This window comes from Pseudochaenichthys georgianus, chromosome 23 (assembly GCF_902827115.2).
Source record: "Pseudochaenichthys georgianus chromosome 23, fPseGeo1.2, whole genome shotgun sequence".
NCBI classification, from domain to species: domain Eukaryota; kingdom Metazoa; phylum Chordata; class Actinopteri; order Perciformes; family Channichthyidae; genus Pseudochaenichthys; species Pseudochaenichthys georgianus.
In genome coordinates, this window is record NC_047525.1 from 17,468,918 (window position 1) to 17,493,529 (window position 24,612).

A 24,612-nucleotide genomic window follows, 5' to 3' on the forward strand; every position below is an offset into this window, starting at 1 on the left:
ACCGTTTTGAAGACATGACCTTGTTGTGGCACTCTCACAAAATATATCCTTACATATTTAGTACGCTTTGAAACTCTAAGATGTGATACACAATGTTGGCTTTGTAACAATTAGAAATTACCAAACATAACACATCCTGCCTTAGTCAGAGGGCTCATAACCTCATCCTTAGGAATAAAATAAAAGCATTATTTTATGAGTTAGTCTCATCCCTTCTGCTCTTTGTTTGTTTGTAGCCTTTATTTAACCAGGTGAAAATCCCATTGAGATCAACGATCTCTTTTTCAAGGGAGACCTGCAGCACATTGGTTGTGATTTGTTGTCATGTGTAATGTTGTGTGTAAGTGAAGGGACCTCTGCGGTCACTGCCTCTGCAGCCCGGCCCCATGCCTTCGCCTGGAACACACCGCAGCCACATATTTGGCTCGTCCCTCTCTTCTGCAGGCATGTGAGAGTATGATAACAGCCCTGCTGGTTGACACACAGTGATATGCAGCCCCCTCCCCTCTTCAACCCCCACAGGCTTTGGCATTGGTTTTGTTTTGTTTCAGGGTTATGTGTTTGGGAATAATCCACAGCCTGTATACAATCGCACTCTCATAGTCAGTCCAAAAAAAAACTCTGGAAAGTTGAGTGGTGGGGGCATGGAACCTGTGTGATGCCTGAAAGCGAAGGCAACCCTCTCCCCCGTGAACCCGCCCTCCTCTCTGTTTTCAACTATTGATGCTAAATTGCTCCAAGTGACAAAAGCAGATGTGTTGTGGCAGGTGGGATCAAATGCGGCCATGCATGATTAATGTGGCCTGCCGGAGCAGATGAGGGTGTTTTTTTGTGGTGGTGGAGAAGAGGAGGGAGATTTACAGAGAACGGGATAGAACACCTGTTAGACAAACACTCCCCCTCACCTTAACCTCTACATGTGTGCGAAAGTGTCTGTGTAGTTCAGTGTTGATTCAGACCGACTTGGATGACTGGAAGCAGTTTAGAGACCAGATCTCAGGTCTGGGATCAGCTGAGGCCAATAAGGCTGGGGGTGACGAGGGCCGCTGCTGCAGCTTCAGAGAGCTGCTGATTTTGCCGGAGGGTTCCACACACTCACTGGGGGGGGTCCAGTGATCGCTGAGGACTCAACAGGAGGTGGTTTAGTAGGAGCTCTGAACAATTAGCAAGTCAGTTCGGAAAAGTAAAGCCAATCCGGGCGACTCTACTCTATGACCCTACTTCTCACTTGATTTATTATCTTAGATTACCTTACATTTAGCTTATGTGTTTATGTTCTCAATAGAGTTTTAAACCTTCTTCTAATCTACAGGATATTCATTTTGTATATGGTCCCATTGAGAGTAAATCAACCTTAATGCTCTAAGGCAGTGGTTCTCAAAGTGGGGGGCATGTCAGGGGGGGGCGCGAGAGACCAGGAGGAAAAATGGTTATACAAAAAAGAAAATTTGTAAAATATCCATAAAGAAATAGTTAATCTGTTAACAGTTCTGTTTCATATGGGTGTTGAGAGATGTATCCATAGATCTCTTCATTTTGCTCTCAAAGTACACCAGATTGATGCTTTTAACTTCAAGATTGAAAAATATATCTTCCCGGGGGACCATGCCCCCGGACCCTCCTATGTGAGGTCCACACACCACCTATAAAAATAGCACTTTACCCCTGCTTACACCTATATGCCGTGAGCTGATTATCGAGCCTTCATTGTAACTGTCACACTGTGTGTGCGTGGGGAGTGTTGCAGTAGAAAATTCCACTGTAGTGACCGGTACATTAATGGGAAACCCTAAATGTTTGAGCACCCTCTATGAAACGTCAAGCTACCCCACAGCACCACAAAATAAATCTCTGGCGCCGCCACTGAGCCTGACTATTTGTGTTGGGGGGGCCCGACTTTTTTTTTTCTCCAAAGGGGGGGCCTGACAGAAAAAGTTTAAGAACCACTGCTCTAAGGCATGGCATCCTCGGGTCTCGTTACACTTCCATTCAAAGTGTGTTTTCAATTGATGAACATTTGGTAACATTCTTGTCACCTAAACATTTCTTGTTTAGTGTTAAATTCTACTTAACTCGCCCTCTTGTGTTACTTAAACTCAAGGGTAAACTGGTAGTTCACAAACAAATGGATGACATCAGTGTTTATTAGGGATGTCCCGATCACCTTTTTTTGCTTCCAATCCCGATCATTTGATTTTGACAATCTGCCGATACCGATTTTTCCCGATCCGATCTTTATGCAATGCATTAAGAGAAAAAAAAAGGTAACAGATAACGGCTGGTCATCCAACGCGATGAAGTCAGCTATCTTGGCTGTTATTGTGTTGGCCTTTTCACTGTTCTGGGGCAGTTTCTCTTTCCTTTTAAAAGTCTCTGAAAGTGTCGGTTGTTTCAGTGCCGTTACCTGAGTGGCCGCTGTGTACTCGCCGTGTTGTTGTTGGTGTTTGTTTCTCAGGTGGCGTATTAGATTGGTCGTGTTGAACGTAGCTCTGTTCTTTCCACCACGCGGAACCTCTGCCTTGCAAACATTGTATCTGGCTGTTACACTGCCTTCACTTTCAATTTCATAATACTTCCAAACTCCTGACATTTTCTCTGTCCCGACTCCCGAGTCACCAGCTGAACGTAGCCTCTCGTTAGCTTACTGCTACTGTCTATTCGACACTGCGCCCACTCTGTTGCCAGATTTCAGAGAAATAAGCAACCAGGTCTATGAAAACAAGCCCAAAGAAAGCAACACATACATGATGTTGTGTAATTTTAAACCAAAACTAAGTCCTCAGGATGACTTTAAGACGTGAACATGGTCATTTTTGTTTTGTAATATTAAATTAAAAAAAATATTTTATAAAAAAAAAAAAAATCCCGATCCCCGATTTTTGGAAAATCACGTGATCGGCTCCGATCCCCGATCACGTGATCGGATCGGGACATCTCTAGTGTTTATATCCACTTCCTGTGATTGACAGACAGAAAAAAGGTCAATTTACTACAGTGAGGCTAAGGTAGATTTGAAAGTGCTGTTTAAATGGACCGTTACACTGCTAAAAATGTTAGTGTCAACACTCATGCTCATGTTTTTTGGGGCTTCTTTAATGTCATCAAAGTGTTCCTATAACAATACACCACTTTTTAAGTAGAACTCTGAATGCAATACTTGTAATGGACTATGTTTATACCATCATACTGCTACTCTTTCCTAAAAACGAATAGCAATCGACTGTTCTCTTACTTTTTCTGAATTGTTTTACTTTTAAATGTGGCTGAAACACTGAGGGCATGTCCTATGATAGCAGACGTCCCGCTCATGTCGGAGGTGGTCTTTAACATTGGGGAGGTCACCTCATATTGTTAATGGAAGTGTGTGAGCTGGAGTCAAGCTCGGTCATGGAAGCGTGCAAGCAGCCCGTCTGCATGCGTGAACCTGAGCTGCTCAGCTTTCCAGCAATTAGAGTGGTGGTGTTTGCAGATGAGGCAGTGTGTGTGTGTGGATGTGGTGAGCTTCAGCCAGGCCTTCTGTGCCACCCCTGGTTAATGAGGCCTTTATGGAGATGAAGTGGGGGTGCGGGAGAAGAGGACGCAGAGACGAGTGCGAGCAAGGGAGACTGGAGCTGGCTGCAGCTGTTAGAACAGTGAGTGTTGGAGAAGGGGGGGGGGGGGGCAGTATTGTGGAAAACAGGATTTCAAAATGCTGATTGGTTGGTGTCAGCCCCACTTACAGGCGTTATTTGGATGGTATAGGCAGAGCTGTGAGGCCTGCGCTGAACCCCTGAGCGACTTCTCAATTAGTGGGCGGCCTAGCGTAACTGCCAGACACACTATTGTGCACCCCCTCCTCCTCCCCCAACAACACCACCACCCGATCCTTGATCCGGCCGCCGCCCCCAAGGCCGCATGTCGACAGCCAGATCTCCACGGTGATCAGCGCAGGTCAAGTTATTCTGGCGAGAACAGGCTTGGATAGAATCCGGTTGTCAACCATCTTTTGGAAAAGCACTGAAAGAACTTCTCAGCTTGTTGCGAAAGCTTTGCGAACATATTACAATGTTTCTGATGTAAGCGCAGTGCTCCGAACGGGGGAGTGTGTTGCTTTGTGATGCGTCCAACCTGAATCTCTGTGATAACACGCGCCACAATGAGGAGGGAAAGAGCCCGGCTTGCGTAACAGAGCTGAGCCAGTCTAAGTCACCGTGCTACGCTTGTGTAAAATGAGATGTAAATGCGGCAATTTTAACAGCCTGAGTTATTCATGAGGAAGCCAAAAGAAAGAGAGGAATGCTAATGCTACACACTGCTTTGCCCTTGGCCAGTGCACATCAACAAACAAGTCACTCCGCAAAGGAATTAACAACTTCATTAAGTTACCTGACAACGTTTGCACGTCTTGTCCCGCACCTCGTCTGTGCTGCCTTAAGGGCCCAACATCCATTTTTGAGACTTGAAATGTGACAACGCATCATCTCAGGATGTTTGTCCAAGCAAGGACCCTGAAAACTGAAAGAAGTCCATCAGGCCAGATCCATACAAAGACTCATTATTGAGAAGACATCCAATCTATAATTGGTTTTGGAGGTATAAAAGAATCAATGTGTTGCTGAGGTCACGCCTGCCTCTTGTATATCTGATGTGTATCTGAGTACATGCTGGTGAAAGGCTGGAGGACACAGCACTGCAGACGGGCTGCTGCTCGCTGCATTGATTGCACCTTCCGCCAGTTTTCCATACGATTTTAATCTGTGAAATGCTAAAGAGGCAATCAAAGCGATCTGCAGCCGTGCTGTCAGAGCAGCGTCCATGTGTCAGTCTGGTGATTTCTCAGCCACCTCCGCTGCATTAAGAAGGCCTGATCAATGGGTGGGAGGGCCGGGCCTTCTGCCTGCACACACACAGAGGTGGTGAGCTGCAGAAATCATCCTGCCAGCAGATTTCACAACACGTCCCAAAATAACAACTCTGCTTCATTTTTAGAGGATCTGACAATGTGCAGATGTAGTGCTAGATTTCTTCGATATTTTTTTCTGCTATTAAAAAGATTAAGTCGTTGTTACCCTTAAAGCATGTGGAAATGAAGACAAGGATAACTGCATTTATCATCAGAGGTAAAGACATTTTTAGGAAGAATGACCATCCTTTATCCTTTTACTTGAAACAAAAAAACACCACAACTGAATGTCAAGAGAGAAGTTTTAAAAACACAGAAGAAATTCAATGTTACTGCTCGCGTAGAAACCGATGCAACAAATTGACCCTGAGTTTTAAGTAAATAGTCATAGAGGTAACATTTGGAACGATGTTGGAAAGTACAAATTTATTTAGAGAACCAACTCAACTTTGTTGATTCATATAGAAACAGAACGCTCGGTTTCTTTAATAACAGTCAGATTGGGTTTGGTTTTCTAACATGGTCAAAATGATTAAAATCACTTTGGAACAAAAGTGACATTGACTTTGACCTAATCATTTCTGCTGTTAAATACTTTTAAAGTTGGTTTATAGCTCAAGGAATATCTAGCAAATGGATGTTACGAAAGAAAAATCATTCGAATGGTCGGTGTGGTGTTAATGATTACAAATGTGCTGGATTGCATATTGAGATCAGCTTACACAGCGAGTAGAAGGTAGAGAGCACTCAGCCTTGAGAAACCCACCCATGAGAAAAGTCATGTCGGGGCAGCATTTATTCTTAACTCCATTTACACAAAGCACAGTTGGCCTTGTGGTTTGACTTGACAAGTGGTCTTAATGATGGTTTTAGTCATGCTTTCTTGCTCATGATGTAAGAGTTCTCCTCCAGCTGCTCCTAACACAAACAGTTAAAAAGTTGCTCTGCTTCAGTGCTACAGAAAGCTTTTCAGACTTGAAAAATGGTTTTCCATATTTGGTTTTGGCCAGACCTGGGGCTTTTGTAGGCTCTCATTACATTAATTGGCTGCACTTTGTCCATTCATTCTCAAGATCTCTTTTGTTCCACAGATTGCCTGGCTTCATTTTCACACATTTTTGCCTCATCACCACGATTTCAGAACGATAAAGAGCCATTATACCTCAGGAAGTGTAGGAGTTGTTTCCTTAATGCCTCACTGTGATACCCAGATGTACTTACAGCAGCTTTTGATACTTAATGATGAGCCTATTTAGACGTTCTGACAGTTTGGATGCAGAATATATTGCACATAAAACTTAATAAAGTAGCATCATTGTATCGGTGACCTAAGACATACATTTCACTCATCATCATTCTTTCTTTTTATTACTAGGTTTATAATTTGATTAAAATGCTTGAAATTTCAGTCAGTAAATACTACAAAAAACAATAAATCCCCCATAAAGTTTCTAGTCAGACACTTGGTTGCTGCTAACTGGGGGAAAGAGCAAAAAACAATGTAGTTGGTCGGTGGTGGCGAAGTCGATAGGCTTGGCAACTGGAAGGTCACCAGTTCAAGTCCCGGCAAGACCAAGTGCTACCGAGGTGTCCCTGAGCAAGGCACCGTTCCCCACACTGCTCCCCGGGCGCCGTTCAAAATGGCAGCACACTGCTCCTAATACTAGGATGGGTCAAATGCAGAGAAACAATTTCCCCACGAGGGATTAATAAAAAAAGTCCATCTTAATAAGTGTCCTCAAGAATAAAATATATTGTATCCACCAATTTGACTTGAAGGACAGAATAAGCCACAGCATTTGGAGAAAAATGTTGACCTTTTCCGGGGTAGATTGTTCGGATATTTCCTCTGATACATAGCAGATAAGATAATAAGAAAACCCAATAAATATGAAAAGATATTGCTGCTGACGGCTTGTGACAGTTGGCTTGCAGACAACGGTGGGAATATTTATAATATTCCTATCCAGTGTTTCAACAATATGTCAATCAAAGATTTCACCTGATGGACCATGTCTAAATCTTGCAGATGCTGATTCGTAGGTGTAATACAATATGTAAGCTCTGGTTGTTTGGGGTTGGAATCATTCAGATGCACCACATTTATTTGATTTCAAAGACATGTAAGGAAAAATAATTTCACCTATGAAAGTAAACTACACTGGACAGGATCTGACCCTTACAAGCCACGAACCAGGACACTAGTTGCTTTAACATAACTCGTTTCCTATTTGGCAGTAGTTTTAAATGTCAGAAATGATATGATAAAGAAATGTGTATCTCCACACAGCTTTCACCTCAGTTAAAGAAATAGCATGGCACATGGATGTTAAAAGCTCTGAAAGCACCCTATAATTATGTTGTGCTTCGAAAAGCTTGGCTGCCATTAACCTCCCAACACAACAATTCACTTCACACGTCCAGCAATTACCTCGGCAATAAAGCTCAAGCTCGCAAATACGTGTGTTTCGAAGTTCCTGTAATTAAATTGGGCTTTTCACATGTAATCTGAAAATGTTATGGGGTCAAACTGAGAACCGGTATTCACGAGCAATTGAGTCTGAAGGAGGGTCACACATACTGGAGGGTCTGGTTCCACCCAGCACTTAATTGTCCCGATGAGAGGAGGTCACTTTCCCTTATGGAGAGGTCAACAGTGGGTGCCTTTGTTTCCCAAAAGCACAGAAGGAATCTCATTTGATGGAATAAATAAAAGGCCTTCAATCACGATATAAATTAGCTTGTATTATATCCGGTACGATGTTGGAAGAAAGCCATTAACCAAACCTCTTGGTAGTCTAGTCATGCCGATATACAATTAAGCAACTCTACCATTAATAAATAGCTTAAACCCACTCAAGCTGGCAAACTGACGTTGTTGATTTGTTGTTGGCTATTTTATATAGAGTTGTCGTTCTGCACTTGTCTTTCAGTATTTTATAAGCTTGTTCCAGTTCTATCTTTTCTAAAAATGCAAACAAACTATCCTTAAGTAATCACTGACATATTTTGCCTTTTTTTTCACTTCCCTTAATAACAAGGCCATCATTTGGTTTCCATGAAGAACACAACACTGGTATTTTCATTTTAACTAAAATGCTTCAGTTCGGTCGCCCGGACACATCGTTTTTTGGACCGTCCCCTCCAGTTGAGATTAGTTAAATTAGCTGTGAAGAGCAATGACTCTTGGGACTGTGCATGTTTGGTGCAGATAATTGCAGGGCTGGTATGCCACAGCCTGGCACTCAGCTTGGGATTGCAGGTGGGTTGGCGTGGGGAACTGCCTATCGAACTGCACATCTGGCCCCTGCAGGGCTCGAAATCTTTCATTACACCCTCTTCAAAATGGACCCAAACACAGCATTGCCAAAAACGGTGCTGAAAGCTGGTTACTTTGTTTGAAACACTTTTTTTTAAATAGTTGTTTTGAGTGTATGGGCAGATGAACTTTGGTAAATTGTTATCAAGTACTATGTGATCTAACGGATTAGTAGATTTAAGGGTTAAAGATAAGGAATGGTGTCTTAATGGGTGAGGTAAAACATGTAATTTGATGGTAGTTACTCAAGACAGGACTGCCACCAGTAGTTTATCTCTTCTTCTCTCAGTTTCAGAGAAGCGTGGAGTGGTGTAATGTGGACTGGTGGGTGTTTTTCGACCTTTTCGAGGAGTTTCTATAGGAGCTAATTAGGTAGCACTCTGCAGCTGCTCTTCAGGCTGACAGTTCAGGGGAATGTTCCTCTGTATGGTCGGCAGTCTCTCAGAAAGCAGGCCATAATTCATCATTAGGATATCAGAGTCCAGGTGCAGATGAGAACTGATAGAGCCGGCAGCCAGGCAAGTCAGGGCACTCAAGGAGGAAAATCTTATCCCAGGGACAATTCCCAGGTCATGCCCGTGGTAATTGAAATAATTTTGCCCCAGAGTTGTTTAATCACTGACAATCCCACACGCAGGGCGGACAAAATTGAGGAACGCACAAGTCTGATTACATCTGCCACCCTTAACCGTCTCCCCTCCCCCGACTGCGACAGTTCACATCAGTTCTTTAGATTTCTGCAACCCCTTCTGTTTCTGTGCTCTCCTGCTCATGTCAAGATTTTCTTGAGATGAAGCATTTATGGGCAACTATTTCTTGCCTCTCTTTTTTGGACACATTCTTGTTTACACATCCAAACCATAAGCCTCTCACCGTGATTAAATTCCAAGTGGAACGCCGGGGTAGATCATCAAGTGGACAAAGCACGGTCCCCATTAAAAAAAGCCTATGTTGAGATGCAACGAATCATTTGTCTGTTATTAACCCTGAGCCTGTGATTATGCAGATTGTCATAGATTTTCCCTGGTTGCCTGGAAGTGAGATCCAGGGGTTGTTCTCAGCTTGGCAGGCGGACGAGGGAACGGCCGTGCATTACTGAACTTGCCACATTCATCATGTTGACTGATGGCACAGGGAGTCGGTCCCCGGGTCCCGGTGGTTAATGTAGTGGGTAATTAACTGTCATTTGCCTAGTAATAGGCCGATGATCAATGGTTTGTGAGGAAACAAATTCTAATCCGGCAGCTGATGAATGCATGCCGAGGCTGGAGCAATTGAAGTGGTGGGAGGGATGGGAGAGACGGGGATGGGGGAGCGAGGAGGGAGGAGGAGAGCAAAGCTGCCACCGGAATTTCAAATGGCAACTGGAGACATCGGTGCTATCAATGTCCCACCCCCGCGCACCCCAATCACAAAAATGGTTTAACACTGACGAAGAATTGGCCTTTATGTTACTGGAATACATAGTCAGGTAAACGATAGAGGAGTTGATCAATCCTCTGGACCAAAGTTAGTTTCTTAGGCAGCGTTCAAAAACATTTCTCTATTTCCTCTAGTGGTATTTCTTATTTTGCCTGTTCAGGTTTTTCCAAGATTTCTGCAACTACAATAATGTTAAACAAAATGTATTGTGTTGTTCACGGCAATAAAAGTCACTTTCTAGACACAGTGTCAATGTTCACTGGGGCTGTTTAAAATGGTTTGAAGTTGTCGATAACCACTCCACCGTCAGCCCTGTTTGCGTTTGTGTCGCTACATGTATATATTCCAGGATAATGCATTTGGCTTCCTAGGCCCCAGTAATTGGCGGTCATTGTATTTCGGATTTAGCTGAGGAAACGCATTGGCTTGACACCGCTCCAGCGTTCTCCACAAGGGGCGGGGCCTGCACTCTCCGATTGGGTTTTGGGGTCCACTGGGCTAAAGCCTTGTGGAATCATTTAATTGGTGTCTGTTTTTCTCTCATCAAATAGGTACCACTGAGCCGTACCAGGCTGTAATGCACAGTGAATGCCTTTTGACTAAAACAAGGTATTGGCCGCTGACTGCCTCTATTCTCTTTCAAATTCAGATTTCAGCAAGGCATGAATTTTAATTTCATGTTGTATCTTCAACCTTTTTAAATAAACATGCTGTCTTGTCAGCCATGGATATGAAGTGTATGTCAAGCCTGCTATTCTACATATGTTATTCTGTTTTCATTCAAGCAGACCCACAGTTAGAAGCCTTCAAGGTATGGCAGACAGTTGTACACACATCAGCCTGTGAGAGATGCATTGGAAATGTATATATTTATTACTATAATATAATAATCCAGTGCTGAGAGCGTTGAGTCTCAGGCACTGGGTCTTACACACGAGGCCTCTAAACTGTCATACTCTGATTGTGTTTAAGGCTGTGCCTTTGAATTCATTGCAACCAAACCACGCTTAATTTGCCTCCTCCCCTGAGAGCCATTAGCGTCTGTGGCATCAAACTGGCGGAGCGGCAAAAGACGAGTGGCAGGTACGCTCCATCCATCTTCCCTCCCCACAGGGTGAGCTGAGGCTTCCTGTGCTCTGCCGGTTTGAAGAGCGGTTGCCACACAAGAGCCCAGCGAGCCGCCTGGCTACATGCTGGCGCTGCCACAGATACAGTTTGCATAAATCTCTGTAGACTGGCATCAGCCGCTCCACTTCTTTATCTCAGCTTGTCGTTAACACTAAAAAGATGTTTTGATTTGAGTGTAGAGTGAATGTATGTGTTTTTCCAATGTAATGGTGTTTAATCATTTTGAGCAGTGTTATCAGAAAGGGTACAGGAGGAATTGTGCAGCAACATTTGACGAGAAGCAACCAGGAGTTCAGATGATCTGGTTGGGAAACCTGGTTGATCGGGTTAGGGTTTTTATTTATTTATCTTATACAGACTCCATTTCCTCTGTAAGAAAAATCGATGCAAGTATTAGCTAAGAAATATATAAGGGTTAGGGGTTTTGGAAGCTATATCATTGTCTTATAGTCACTTCTGTAATACATTCACTGTTAGCTGTGTCTGAGATGTAGTGAGACTAGAGTGGAAAGCAGCATATGATAATGTCATGTTAGAGATACTGAACAACTTCGTATTTTTATTTTATGGTTCTTTTAAATATCACTTTTTTTATTTATATGAATATTTTATCAGTTTTAAACCCTATACCATCTGTAAAATGTAACGTTTTCTTTATTTCCTTTCATCAATTTGTGAGTTTGCAGTGTGTAAAAAAAATGACATTTAAGACTTGTTTTGGCCTAGTTGTCGACCGGTTGGGGGAAACTCATGAACACTGGTTGTTCACGGATGCAATGCATTTTACCCAGAATTTCGGAGAGCGAAGTAGTGTGCCAGTATTTTTAAGCTGTGCAGGCCACGTCAGATTTGCACAAGATGAGAGAAGAGCATGGACAGAATACCGGCAGTAAGCCTAAAACATCATTTTTTTAACACAAATACCTTCCATCATTTATGATACGGAGCCTTGAGTGCATCCCATCTGAATATGACTCGGATTACTGAGACAAGGACATTCGCCCCTGCACAGCGAGAGGCGGCCGCATTGTGACTGTCGTATGGTGCCGTACAAAGTGCGGCTGTTCTGCTCAAACACTCTTGCTCATGATCTTGCACTAAATCTATAATTTCCTGTTCTTCTTTTAAAGGTTTTTTAGATCAATTACTCTGCTTTGTGAGAAGAGAAATAGATGAAATATCTATTTCATGTGAAGGCCCTCTGGCAATGCACATTTGTGCAGAAAAGAGAAAGGACAAGAGATACCACAAATGTATCTAAATTTAGATTGCTCAAAGGAAAAGGCATAATTCTTTTAATTAAGTCAGCACTAATCCATCGAATTGGCCTTCTTTGTTTTCTCCCACCTACCATGTTACAAGAGATATCCTTCATTGTCTCAAGGTGTGTTGACAGTGGCTCTTAATTCTGTAGATATTCATGAGGGCACAATCTATCTGCTTCCTTTGCCTCTGGGAAACATACTTTCTGAAGGTTAATAAACAACCCTGCATTTCCCAAGCCCTGAGATCATTTATCAGATTGCGATCTCTTACAGACTTTGAGAGTGGCATGCCGTTTTATCATTTTAACAACGACAGCTAAAAGTGCCTCAAGAAGTCTGCCTAATAGGTTATTTTGTTATATGATTTCGTTATCAGATATTTTTTCCCCCCCTTGCTAGTCTGGTCTGTGTCGCTGTGTAGCAACAGCCCTGAATCCCTAATGAATACTCACATTAATGTCCCCGGAGCAGGCGAATAAATAATAGGGTCCTCCCTGGGCAGTAATGCTAGCCATGGACCCATCTATTTCTATAGCACAAGCTGTGGCTCTGCTATTTTTTACTCCGCTACTGTTGCCCAGCTCTATCCAACCTATTTTAGAGCCTGATTCAGAGCCCCCATCTGTGTCAGCAGCTCATGTTAGTGTGTTTACCGCAATCTCTCTGACAGCGGTCACTCCATTCTCAGAGACACAGCATAGCACAAGTATTCATTCTCTTGTAAATTGTGTTTCTGGTTATAATGGTGATGCAAGGCTGGGTGGTAGGTGGAGTCAAATTCTAAACTTAAAGTAACAAAAACACACTAAGAGACTGTGTGAAGCTAAAAAGTAAACGCTGACTTATTTTAATTTCCTTCTCTAACGTAATAACAACGTTCTCCCATATCTGCCAGATCACGATTCAAAGGAATCGTGGTTTGGTTCAACCTTAGCAACTATTTTTGTGTGTGTTTTTGTTCAATGTACATTGTTAACGACATGTTTAATACTGCACAAATACTCCAAACTTATTTTAGAATGCTGTTAAGTTGTATGTTGAATGGCGTATCTTGCAATCAAAAGTCAGAGGGCAACTTGGAAAAGAGAAAATAACCCAAACACCTAAAACAAAGTGAAATAAACAAATACTCTTTCATATTGCCAGTATGTGATTTCCCCCTGTTCTAAGATAACCTATACACCTGCCAGACTTGCTGTCGTGTACTGAGGCTCACTTGCATCATACGTCTTTGTGTGTGTGTGTGTGTGTGTCTCAGGTTATTTGGTGTAACGGGGAACTGTGCAGCCTGCAGCAAGCTAATTCCAGCCTTCGAGATGGTCATGAGGGCCAAGGAGAACGTCTACCACCTGGACTGCTTCGCGTGCCAGCTCTGCAATCAGAGGTGAGTGATTGGACCTCACCGCTGCTCCTCTCCCATCCCTGTGCCTAGGCAGATGGCTGGTCAGGGAAGCAAGATTGCGGGCGTAGTGAATCTCAAGTGCCGCTGAAAGTTGAAGAAAGATCCCATATCATAGATTTATCTCTCTAACCAGTGAGCAACAAGACACCACCTGGGGCCGCGGGACACCTGCTGGACCTAGCACAGTTATTATAATCCTGCATTACTACTGTACAGTGTCAGCCTGGATGTACTGGTGCAGTTACATGTGCATTCATTATTCTGGCCATCAGTCTTCATTACTGAGCCTCTGCCTGTCGACGACAGTGTGGTCAGAGATTTTGTGAGAGCTGTTTCTTACCACAGCAGCAGAGCAGAGGGTGCAGCTTTGGAAGCAGTGAACTCAGTGGTAGAAAACCCTTGTTTAATAAACTCCATTGTTACCCTCAGCGAGTCTCTCGCGTACCACTTAAAATGAGTTCATTATGTAAGCTGCTACAATTTATTGGAACCCAATACAACAGTCCTGCTATATAGCTTATCTTTGAGAATCTAATCATACTCAGTATCTGAGTGCAATGCTGTTATCCACAATCATTTACATGGTTAAAGAAAGAATAAGAAACAAATACATATTTCTCTCCCAAACACTCCCCCATAAAAAACCTATACGAATGGAGATGATGGTGTCTCCTCTCCACAGGATTCATGGTGATGCAAGTAGTTGGACAAGTACAAAATGACAGAATAGGTTATGTAAAACACAGCTAATCTCCTAAAAAGCTGCAAAAAACATGTTTCAAGGCTACTTTGAGAAAGTCCCACAAACTATAAATAAATCAGCTAAAGCCTCTAGCCCTGCACATCCTGGGCCTTTTTAAAAGTGTTCTCCACACCAGGGTTTCCGCTAGGATTTTTTCTCGCCGGTCAAATGTCCAGGCAGAATTTATTTTACCGGACAAATTTGAAACTTACCGGTCATATTTCAATAATAATAAGAGTTGTGTAGCAGAGTGTCCGTTAGCAGGTAATCACCGGACTATGAGCAGTTATGCTTCAGTTTAAAACTCCGTTCACGGGGCTCATTTTTATATTGCTTCAGTTTATAATCGTAACAGATCGAAAAATTCAGATTCATTTTTCAATAAATGATTCCACAAACAACAAACAACATAATTATTACATTCAAACAAACTACTTGTAGTAGATAACATACATTATTCAAAAGTTTACATCAACTTTGAATAATAACACGGGAGAAACGGATCCTCTCTTTTCCCCTCTCCCTCCCTCTCTCTCCTGACAGCACGTCAGTTTCTCATGCAGCTCCTGCAGCTCGCTAAACAGAGGGCGGGGCTTCAGGTGATTATACAGAGCTGCGTGTCAGACTCAGCAGCTGATCTGATCTCTCTCTCGCATCCGGTTACACTTCACTCGCGTTCATGTCCATATCGATCAGATCCAGCTCTCCTGATCGGCCTTTATAGAGAGCACCGATCAAACTATTAAGAGTGAATATCGGCCGATAATGACCGGCGGCCGATCGATCGGAGCCTCCCTAATTATTACCAGACATTTTGACCGGCAGGTTTTGAATTTACCGGTTTTTAATAAATTTTACCAGCTAAAAACCGGTAATTACCGGCTAACGGAAACCCTGCTCCACACATGTAAAACATTCCTGTGAATAGTTATGGGAATTTACCAGGAATTTCCCCAAAGATCCATGTTACTATGATGGAACGTTGTTTGTGAAGGAACATTCTTGGAGCTAGTAAACAAACCATAATGTAATCAAAGGTTTTCTGAAGGTTACAGAAACACCATTAACCAGAAAACATCAGGAGGGTTATGTGTTGGCCGGAGTTCCTTCGTTTCTCACCTCTTTTCCCAAACTTGGCACACACACACACACACACACACACACGCACACACACGCACACACACGCACACACACGCACACACACGCACACACACGCACACACACGCACACACACACACACACACACACACACGCACACACACACACACACACACACACACACACACACACACACACACTAAAGGCAAAGGACCTGGTTACGCACAATTAGCACTCGGTTATTGTCTTGCCACTTCAGCCGGCTGCACCAGACAGCCTCTCCTAATGGAAGAAGTCAGCTAATCTTCATCAGCCGGGCCCAGGCAGGCCAACTCAGCTCTCCCACATTAAAACCCATTAAAGCGAGAGCAAATCTTTCTTTTTACATTAGGCCAGTTGATGAACTGTTGAATAAAATCGACGTCAGTGTGTTTCACATGGTCCGCTGTGGCCTTGAAAGCACCGTTCAGATGCCCATCACAATTTCTCAGAGGCCTGGCCAAGATTTATGGTGTGGCAACGCTTTAATTGAAGCTGTTCCTCAGCACTGGCTTTTTGTTTTCCATTTTGTTTTGCAACATCGGTAGAACTGTTAGGGGAGAAATACTTAAATGAATATTGATTGAAAGGATCAATCTGTTTGCCTTAAGTTCATGAGTTCACAAAACATATTTTATTGGTTGTGTACACTTCAAAATCAAGCTTGGATCAGAAATGATAACCCCAAAACAGCCACATATTTTACAGCCAATAGTTTTTCCTCAGTAGTCATAAATCAGACTTAGTGAATTAATTGACATCTGTCATTACGATTTGAAAGTCAGAGCAGGTTTAATAGATTTTCAGTGATGACCACAGCATTGGTAAATGAATCTCGTTTGAGTATTTTAACATTTATATCCAGATTAATAGAATGACCTTTTACAAATGTTCCCAGCCTCAGCCTGAGATCTATCAGGAGATCTCACTCAAGTTTCTCAGCGTCTTGTTGCCTGGAAATGGGCTTTTTAGTCTTTGTCTAGCATACCGATCTGCTGCCTTGTTCATCTACACCAGCTCTGTCCCCTCTCGTTTTTCCAGCCTCAAACAAACATGAAAGCAACCCATCGACCCCCCTACGGGCCCTTCAATAAAGCAATCTAATCCATCTCACAAATGGCCAAGAGATTTCTCTGCGGAACGTCATCAGAAAATGTGAAATTTAATAAACAGAGCAGGCGATCGCGGGGTCAGCAGGTGTCAACATTGTAATTATCCGGCACTCCTGCAGGTCAGCCGCGGCCCATGTTGCCGTTTGAAGGTTGAATTGCTCCAATCAAGTATGAACATACAGCCCCCCCCCCACACACACACACACACACTCAGTCATGCATGTATCTACGCCATCAGCTGCTTTGTGGGTACAACCACCCTACTGTATCCCACAGAGCAAGAGCAGCCAGTGATTATCCTGATTTCATCACGGACTCACTGCAAGACTAATGGTCATCGTTATGTTCAGCTATTAAGGGCCTTGCTTAAGTTAAAGGGTCAGCAGAGATCGAGAGACTGGCCCGTCAGCTGAGTGGACATGTCACTGCAATCATGACCTGCAACTGCTCTCTTCTTCTTTGTCATCATCACCGTCAAATTGGCAGCAATCTCTTGCTTGCCACGAAAAGAAGCATTGAGAGCTGAGACTGCTTCAGGAATAAGATAAATGGAAAAAGCCTCACCAGTTATCTTACTTGTGTATCTGCCAAAGAGCAAAAGCCCCCCCTTACTCCCTCTTTCTTCGCTCTGTGCATGACTTTGAAATGGTATCAAGCTGAGGGGAGTGAATAGCTCCTGTCCCTGGTCTATCAGTGAAAATATAGGATCCTACATTGGCTCTGATTGCTCATGTCTGCACCCAACATGGCCTTACTCTGTTAAACTGGACATGAATCTGCAGTCGTGACCTTCCCACCAGCCAGACCTGTTATTTTCCCTACCCGAGTTGGGGAGAGGAAGCACCGCTGTGGTCTTAGAGGCGAAGGGACGGGGGGGCTGGTTCTCAGAAGAAGAGGGGGTGTTGGGAATAAGGACAGAGATATGAGACTCCGTCCAGCAAGCAGTTAGCCACAGATCAGCCCTGGGGGACAGCTAATCGATGGGGCTGTCGTCCAGCCTCATCATCTAGCCAGTGCTGGCCCAATTTCCCCCTGATGAGCTGGAGGCCACAGTCTAGGGAGGCTGAAGGAAAGTTAGAGTAGAGGGGAGCAAAGGAGAGCAGGATGGGTGACAGTGCAGGGGAAGGTCAGTGCTGATAAGGGAGGATGCTCCACACTGGAGCTTGGGAAGGAGAGACTGACACCAATTGGGTTCAGCACAGCTAAGCTTAGCCACTGGTGCCTTGTATGTCACGACTAAGGCTTGTTAGACAGGAGCCTAATAGCCAATAAGGGACACAGTTGTCACTTTGTGTATGATTGGTGTGGAGGAGTAAGAGCATGAGCAGCCAGCCTACTAGAGAACACCATTTAACTGTGTAATCCTGCACAATATAAAGTGAAAATGTCATATTTTATACAAAATGTCAGTTTATTTCTGCTCATGGAGATGATAAGAGTGTTTCAACCAAGGCCGCATCCTTCAAGGTCAGCATCTGTATGTCTCTAAATGGATGTCTCATGACTGACTGTGTTGCATTACTTTTTTTTGGACTTCATAATTTGGCAGGGCAGGGTCATATTCCATTGGATGGTACATGGCTATAATGGCTTCCACCATTTGTAGACACATTGTTTGATTAACAATTGATTTTTTGGGTGCTACAGTATAGAAACCTGACATAACGCCAGAGTGTGTTAAAACACAACCGCATTGGAGGTTAACACCAAAGAGGGACACCTTTCCATATGTGAAATGATGTTCTTCACGTTACAGTCCCCAAAGAAAAAACTCATCTTCAGTGTGTCCTTGTGCGGCTGTCTGATTGCCCAGCAGCAATCTGCCAGAGAAGATTTACAACACGCTGTTACAATTAGACATCAGTGTCACCAGGCCAAGTGTTTCTGAACCTGTATGCATCCCAACAGTAATTAGATTTGGTGCAGTTGAGACTATTTTCTCTTTGACAATCTCCCTGTTTCTTCATTTGAGTGGAAGTGAACACTCTAGTTAACACAGGCCTCCGAGGCAAATTGCTGGCATCGCAATACATCTTTAAAGTGTGTGCCTGTGGAAGCCATTCTTTCTCTTCCTCCTACAACAAGAGGCCTCTAAAGACTCATTAGTCACAGTCACCTCTAAGTAAAGGAAGGAAGACGGAGGGAGAGAAGTGAAGGCAGCACAGGAAGAGAGGAAGACGGCACCGGCAGAAGCTCAGTGAAACCATGATGTGATGGTAAAACTATATGGATACTAGCAGCTGTGGTGTTAAGGGAGGCCTTTAATGAAGGTTGAGCTATAGCTAGCTTACACAATAACATGTGTTAGCTGCATATAAGTGACAAAATAATGGAAAAAAGCTGAACTTGTGTAAATGAATACAAAATAATCAAAGCAGATGCTAACAAAAAGGGTTTGGGGGCTCAGTGAATGGTATGATTTGTATGAAAATGAAGTAAAGTAGGGTTAGGGTTAATACATTAAAACCTTAAAAATGTGTTTGATTTTCCGAAATAGATATGCCTTACACATAAGTTTTACTTGAATATTTATATTATATATTCTCTTCCTATGTGTTGGTAACAGTGAGGAAAAGCCAATGAACATTTAAAAAAAGTTGCGTTTAATGATGGTTATAAGTTCCTCAAATTAGGAGGAATTTGGGTTCATTGCTGGTTTTAAAGCTCAAACTGGGAAAAATGTACATGGTAGCCAATAGCTTTGGATAAAAGTGTCCAACAAGTGACATGTAATGTTAAATGATGAGAAGTTACTTACACAAACTAGCTGGTTATCCAATGTTTACTGAAATGTCAGGAGCAGCAAACAAATGAGCCTTCTGCAATTGTTTTTAAGAAAGTGGAAGTCCTAGGGCAACACAATGTCCTTTATTAGACACGCCTGTGATGGGCACGGTGTAATATCCTCATCATAATTGGTGCACAGATGTCACATGCTGTTGACATTTCACGGAGCAGAACAATTTGTCTGTGTGAAATAAGTGGAGGGCAGGGATAAGAGCTGTGAGGGGGGGGGGGGAAGAGGATGACGGAGAGGGAGGGCAGCAGTGCAAAAATAAAGGGAGATAAAGCTAAAGTGGGAGTGGGCTCGACACAGACCCTAATACATTCTGGGAGAGAATGTGTCATTTTAAGGACATTTGTATCCGAGAGGATGACACCGGGACATGACGCACACCTCTGCCTGTTTAATCACCGTGTCAAACAGTTTAGATGAATGGATATTAGTCTTCTGTGTTTAGTTTGTTAATGAAAGTGTGCAAGCATTGTCAATCTAAAATAGACATGTGAGAAAACAATTGATTGCAGTCACCTAATGTACATATTGTATAAGTGACTAACGGACTGTAATGCTCATGTCAGAATCAGAATGTTCAGCTTTGTTTTTTTTCCAAATAAAATGTCAGCTCTTCCTCGGAGCATTTGGATTTGTTTCCAGAAACACACCATTCTCACACTTTGTATTACTTTGCGCCAGCACCTACGGTGCATTTGAATCCTGCTAATTGGTCCCAAATGGATGTAACAAATCAGCTTCTCAATCTGCCCTGCAGCCCTTAATAAATGCTGCAAACAGCCCAAGCTTGTCAGGTACCTGAGCTCCATGCGCTGTGTGCAGCTCCCAGCACTGAACTCAGCAGTCTTAACATCCAAGGAAGTCAAATGGAGGCGAGGCTCACTGTCCCCATCCCCTAACCCCAGCTCCAGCTCCCCTTTGGTAAACACTGGCATCACCTTGTCTAACCTGTACATTGAGAGATGAGCAGCCCTCAGGACAATACAGGAAGAGTTACTGCTCTTACGCATTCAACATAATCTCCACTTGGCACTATGCTGAAAGGTCGAGCGTAACCCCCCCCCCCCCAACTGGGGCTGGACGGGCCGCTGCCGAGGTCGGTGGGGGTCTCTGTAAAAGCTGCAGCTGAAAAGGGATCCTCGGCTTGAAACAGAGATTATTCCACCCCCCCCCCCCCTCAGCCCTGCATTTGCCCCCTTGTAATTGAGTTGACTGTTTCCTAAAGGAGAGCCTAGCTTGCGCACGGCAGCGTTGCAGCTGGCTAGGCCTGCTAGCCTCCAGCTCAGTGCTAATGATGAGATTCTTGCTTTGATGCTTATGTAAACCCCCCCCCCTTCCCTCCTGTCTCTTTTGTGTTGTGCAGGTTTTGTGTGGGAGACAAGTTTTTCCTGAAGAACAACATGATCCTGTGCCAGACAGACTACGAGGAAGGGCTGATGAAGGAGGGCTACTCTCCCCAGGTCCGCTGACCCTCGCAGGCCAACGAGAAGGAAGAGGAGGAGGGAGAGGAGTGGGAGAAAGAGAGAGACTGAAGGAGAGCTTGCAATCACACAACAAAAAGCACTATTGCCTCCTGTCCAGCTCCTGTCCCCCACATGTACATAGCTAAGCAGAGGGGACACTCCGCTGTACAGAATAGCCATAGAGACGCCGGTGTGGCGGGGAAGGGCCCTGGAAGCCTACAACAAACTACAAGTATGAAAAAAAATAGTGTGGCCATTTTTTTTTTTTTAACGGATGCTGCCTCTTTCCTCGTGGCCAACCGACACCAGCCTCAGAGCAATTTCTAACCAACAGCTGATCCCAGTTGTTGGAAAGCAACAAAAAAAAACATTTTAACCAACCCAAAAGCAGCTGTGTCTCTTCTTATCTGCAACTTCTACTTGAATCTGAAACACACTGAGGTATTGTCAATCAACTTTCAGATGAAGACCTTTTTACTGTATGATATCAGATTTAAAACAGTGAATGTAAAGAGGGCACAAATAACACTGATGACTCATTTGTTGCTTGGTATGTATGGTTGTGTGTGTCTGTGTGTGAGCATGTTTGGAATGTATCCATCATGCAGTCCTGCGAGGCTAAGTCTTGTCCATATAGTCGGTTCAGATCCTTAAGATTCCAGAATATTTACATGCTTCCCAATCACACAGCTGCTTTGGCTCACAGGCACAAAATCAGAGTTTTGGAAATAATCAATGTGTTTCTCTGGATGAATAGAATCTCATACACAATCACTACATAAATATACTCCATAAAGCCAGAAGAATACTGTCACAGAGGAATGTAATTGGCTATTTGAATATCAATGAAAAGAACTTTGCTGGTCAAAGGGAGCAGCATTTGTTGGCATGTAAACTACAGTGGTCAGTATTTGTCTTTATTTGAACAATGAATAGAACGGTGTTTAATGTGAAAAGCATTGCTATAGTGATGAAACCCTTTCAATCTTAAATTCTTCTGAATTGTTTGCCTGCCCAGCACCAAACATTATTCGAAGTTAGCAACTAGTTAGCTACAGAGCCAGATATTTAAAATATATATTTGAGCGGTTGGAGGAGACCAAAACAAAGCTAAAAGGAGAGTAAACATTGGATTTTCATGTATCTGTTGGACAAACACCAACCCAATGAGACGCTAATGTTGCTTGCAGGTTTACCCAACATTCGTTAACCTGCAAATATTGCTTTATCTTTTGAATTCGCAATTATTGAACTGCTGTGCAAGTAATCTGGATGTGTTAACAGGCAAGAAACATGTTAGGCAACAACATCTGAATAAATAAATAGCTAAAGCGGCTTTAAACATATGGACCAGACTTAATGCCTGTAGACAACTGTGTGGTTGTGCAAGATTATCTTTCATATAATCGACAAGAGTCAAGGTTCTATTCCTGAAATGCATTCCGCCAGAGCCCCTTTCAGCCGCGCTCTGGCAGCCCGGGTTTGAACTCTAACTCCAGGCTTAGTTCTGAAAAACGGCTGTATCTTTTTTTTTTTTGCTGGAGACGGTCTTTCTATTTATCCAAACCTTGCTTTCATACTGCTCAAACAGAAAATGTGAGGAAATGCTGGTGGAGGCAGGTTGTTGTAGTGTTTGTAGGGTCGTAGGGATTGGTCGGGGATGGTGGGGGTTGGGTAGTTTTTGTACACTATTTATTTGATAAACATTCAGTGCATCACCTGTTGTCCAACATTTCACATTGTTTGACATGCTGATACTTGAATCCAATCGATGATTTGTCAATCACTGTTTGTGTTATGTCGGGGGTGGCTGTGTAATTTCCAACACAGCCAGTTAACTGCACTCTGCGGCAGGTCGGTCACCTTCAGATCTGGTCTTCGAAGTCTCAATGACTCCCTGCTGCGGGGGGGTTAAATCCAATATTAAATCCAAGCAGGTGCAACAGCGCTCAGCACCATTTCTAGCTGAAAAAAAACCTTCTTTACTTTGTAAATTGTGGGTGTACATAAAATAAATATTAATTTTTGCTTGCTATTGTACAATGATTTCTTTTTATGTGTCATCCAGCATGAGATGTTTATTTTTAGGACAACGCTTGTAAATACTGTAATTGTAATAATTTTAAGCACAAATGTAATACAGTTTTATTGTGTTACCAGTGAGTGTGGCGTCTTTTTGTCTTCAACTGTTATTCAAGGCTGAGATTTGTGTCTGAAGAAAGTTTTACATCCATATTTAAGTCGGTGTTCGCTGGAACAACAAAGGTTAAGTATCTAGCCCAAGGGCACAGCATTAGATGCAAAGCAGCCACCCAAACGGCCTGTTCCCTGTCCATTACCCTAACCAGCAGAGCATGTTGTAGCCCATGATATATGATCGATCTAAAGCGCAATCATTTCCTCAGTTTGTTGTCTCCGCTGCTTATAAAAATGCCCTTTTTTCAGTTTGGTCCCGATGAAAGGGAGCTCACAATATTTCCGAAAGAGCCTTGGTTGCAGGGATTACATTTCCCATATTAATGAGATTCATTTTTCAAATCCATCCTTTGTTCAGTTCTAAAAACACAATGGGCTTTCATCTTGTCAGAAGGAAAAAAGTGGATTTTCTATTTTGGTACCGTCATGTGTCAAACATTGAAAAAAAAGGAGATAAACCAATGCTTCCGTGATACTTTGCCATCAGCTGCTATCAAGAAGCGGCGGCAGCCATCTCCTCGTGGGTTGTTTCAACTAATTACCTGGATTTCAATTTAGAATCATCCGGAATGTCGAAGTAAAACATTTGGATTAAAGTTATTGCTCTAATTAGCGAGGTGCTTCCAAAGTGCCCTGTGAAGTTTGTCGACACTGATGCTTACATCACATTACAGAGCATAATATCTAGGCCAATTAAGCTAATTGAATTTCCTTATCGAGAGACACAGAGAAGAGAGAGAGGCTCTTTGATTAGGCTCAAGCTGTTGAAAGTTCTTCAGATGAAAACACATGGAGATTACAGCCGAGTCAAATTAAAAGAAAGTGTGGCAACCATGGGGAGAATTCTCACTAATGGCAGACATGTGTCATGTGTTATTATGGTGCAGCTTCTCCAGAGTCAGATGTTAACCCCTGAATCCTGCCGCTGATAACGTAGCATCATTACCGCCGTGTTGTCTGCTTTCAAAGGGATAATGCATCGCAAAGTAATGGCCGTCTGCGACACAATGTATGCAGACGAATAAAGGTGGTTTTCTTAAGAGAATACTACAACTGTCTAATCATTTACTGTGGGATAATGCAACCATTTATATAAAACAGATGGTGTTATGATCATTGCGGTAAGAACAATGTTTCATGTGCTTGAGGAAAACAGCCAAAGAAAACAAAAGTATTGTTTGAGAGCCAAGAACCAATAAAGATAAATAGGCTTGGATTTCATGTATTTGTTATGTTGGGGCCTTTAAATGCAACAATGTGACACTACACCATCAAAAAGTCCAACGGTTTGGGCTATCATCAGCTTTTGTTGGATGATCTGTGATGGATTACACATGTTGAAATAAATAAAGCAATGGTCACAGAAGTGGAAAAACCCAAACATACAGTAGCTAGTAAATATCTCTAGATCGCAAGACTAAGATTTATTTAATGTCGGTCTTTATCACAAAAAGGAAATCTCTGCCATGTCCCTGTCGAACCCAGTCTCACGGCATTTCGTGTTATAGTCATGACATGTAATCTATTGATTCGTGTTCACCAACAAGATTTTCCCCTTTTTTTTGTTGCCCTGTCAGCAGGGCAGTTGATGAAGCACAACGAAAAACAGAGACCCACAACTCTCCCACATTAGGGATGGCAATCATTAAGAGCATTTAGAAAAAGCATTAGCTGCCAGGCTGCGTATCGTTAGCGTCTTCATCCCTGTGTTACAGCTGACCCTGGAGTTAGCGCTGGGTGTGCAGTT

General features: G+C 43.0%; 1 protein-coding gene across 6 annotated transcripts in view; it reads left to right on the plus strand.

Annotated features, from left to right (window-relative positions):
• Positions 1-22,790, plus strand: part of lmo3 (LIM domain only 3) — a 44,636-nt gene extending 21,846 nt beyond the window's left edge. For all 6 annotated transcript variants that reach the window (XM_034112301.2, XM_034112298.2, XM_034112302.2 and 3 more), the window contains 2 exons: positions 13,275-13,400; positions 20,570-22,790. In XM_034112301.2, the coding sequence (XP_033968192.1) occupies positions 13,275-13,400; positions 20,570-20,675 (232 nt within the window). In that variant the 3' untranslated portion in view covers positions 20,676-22,790. The remainder of the gene's footprint in view (positions 1-13,274; positions 13,401-20,569) is intronic.
• The last annotated feature ends 1,822 nt before the right edge of the window (positions 22,791-24,612 follow it).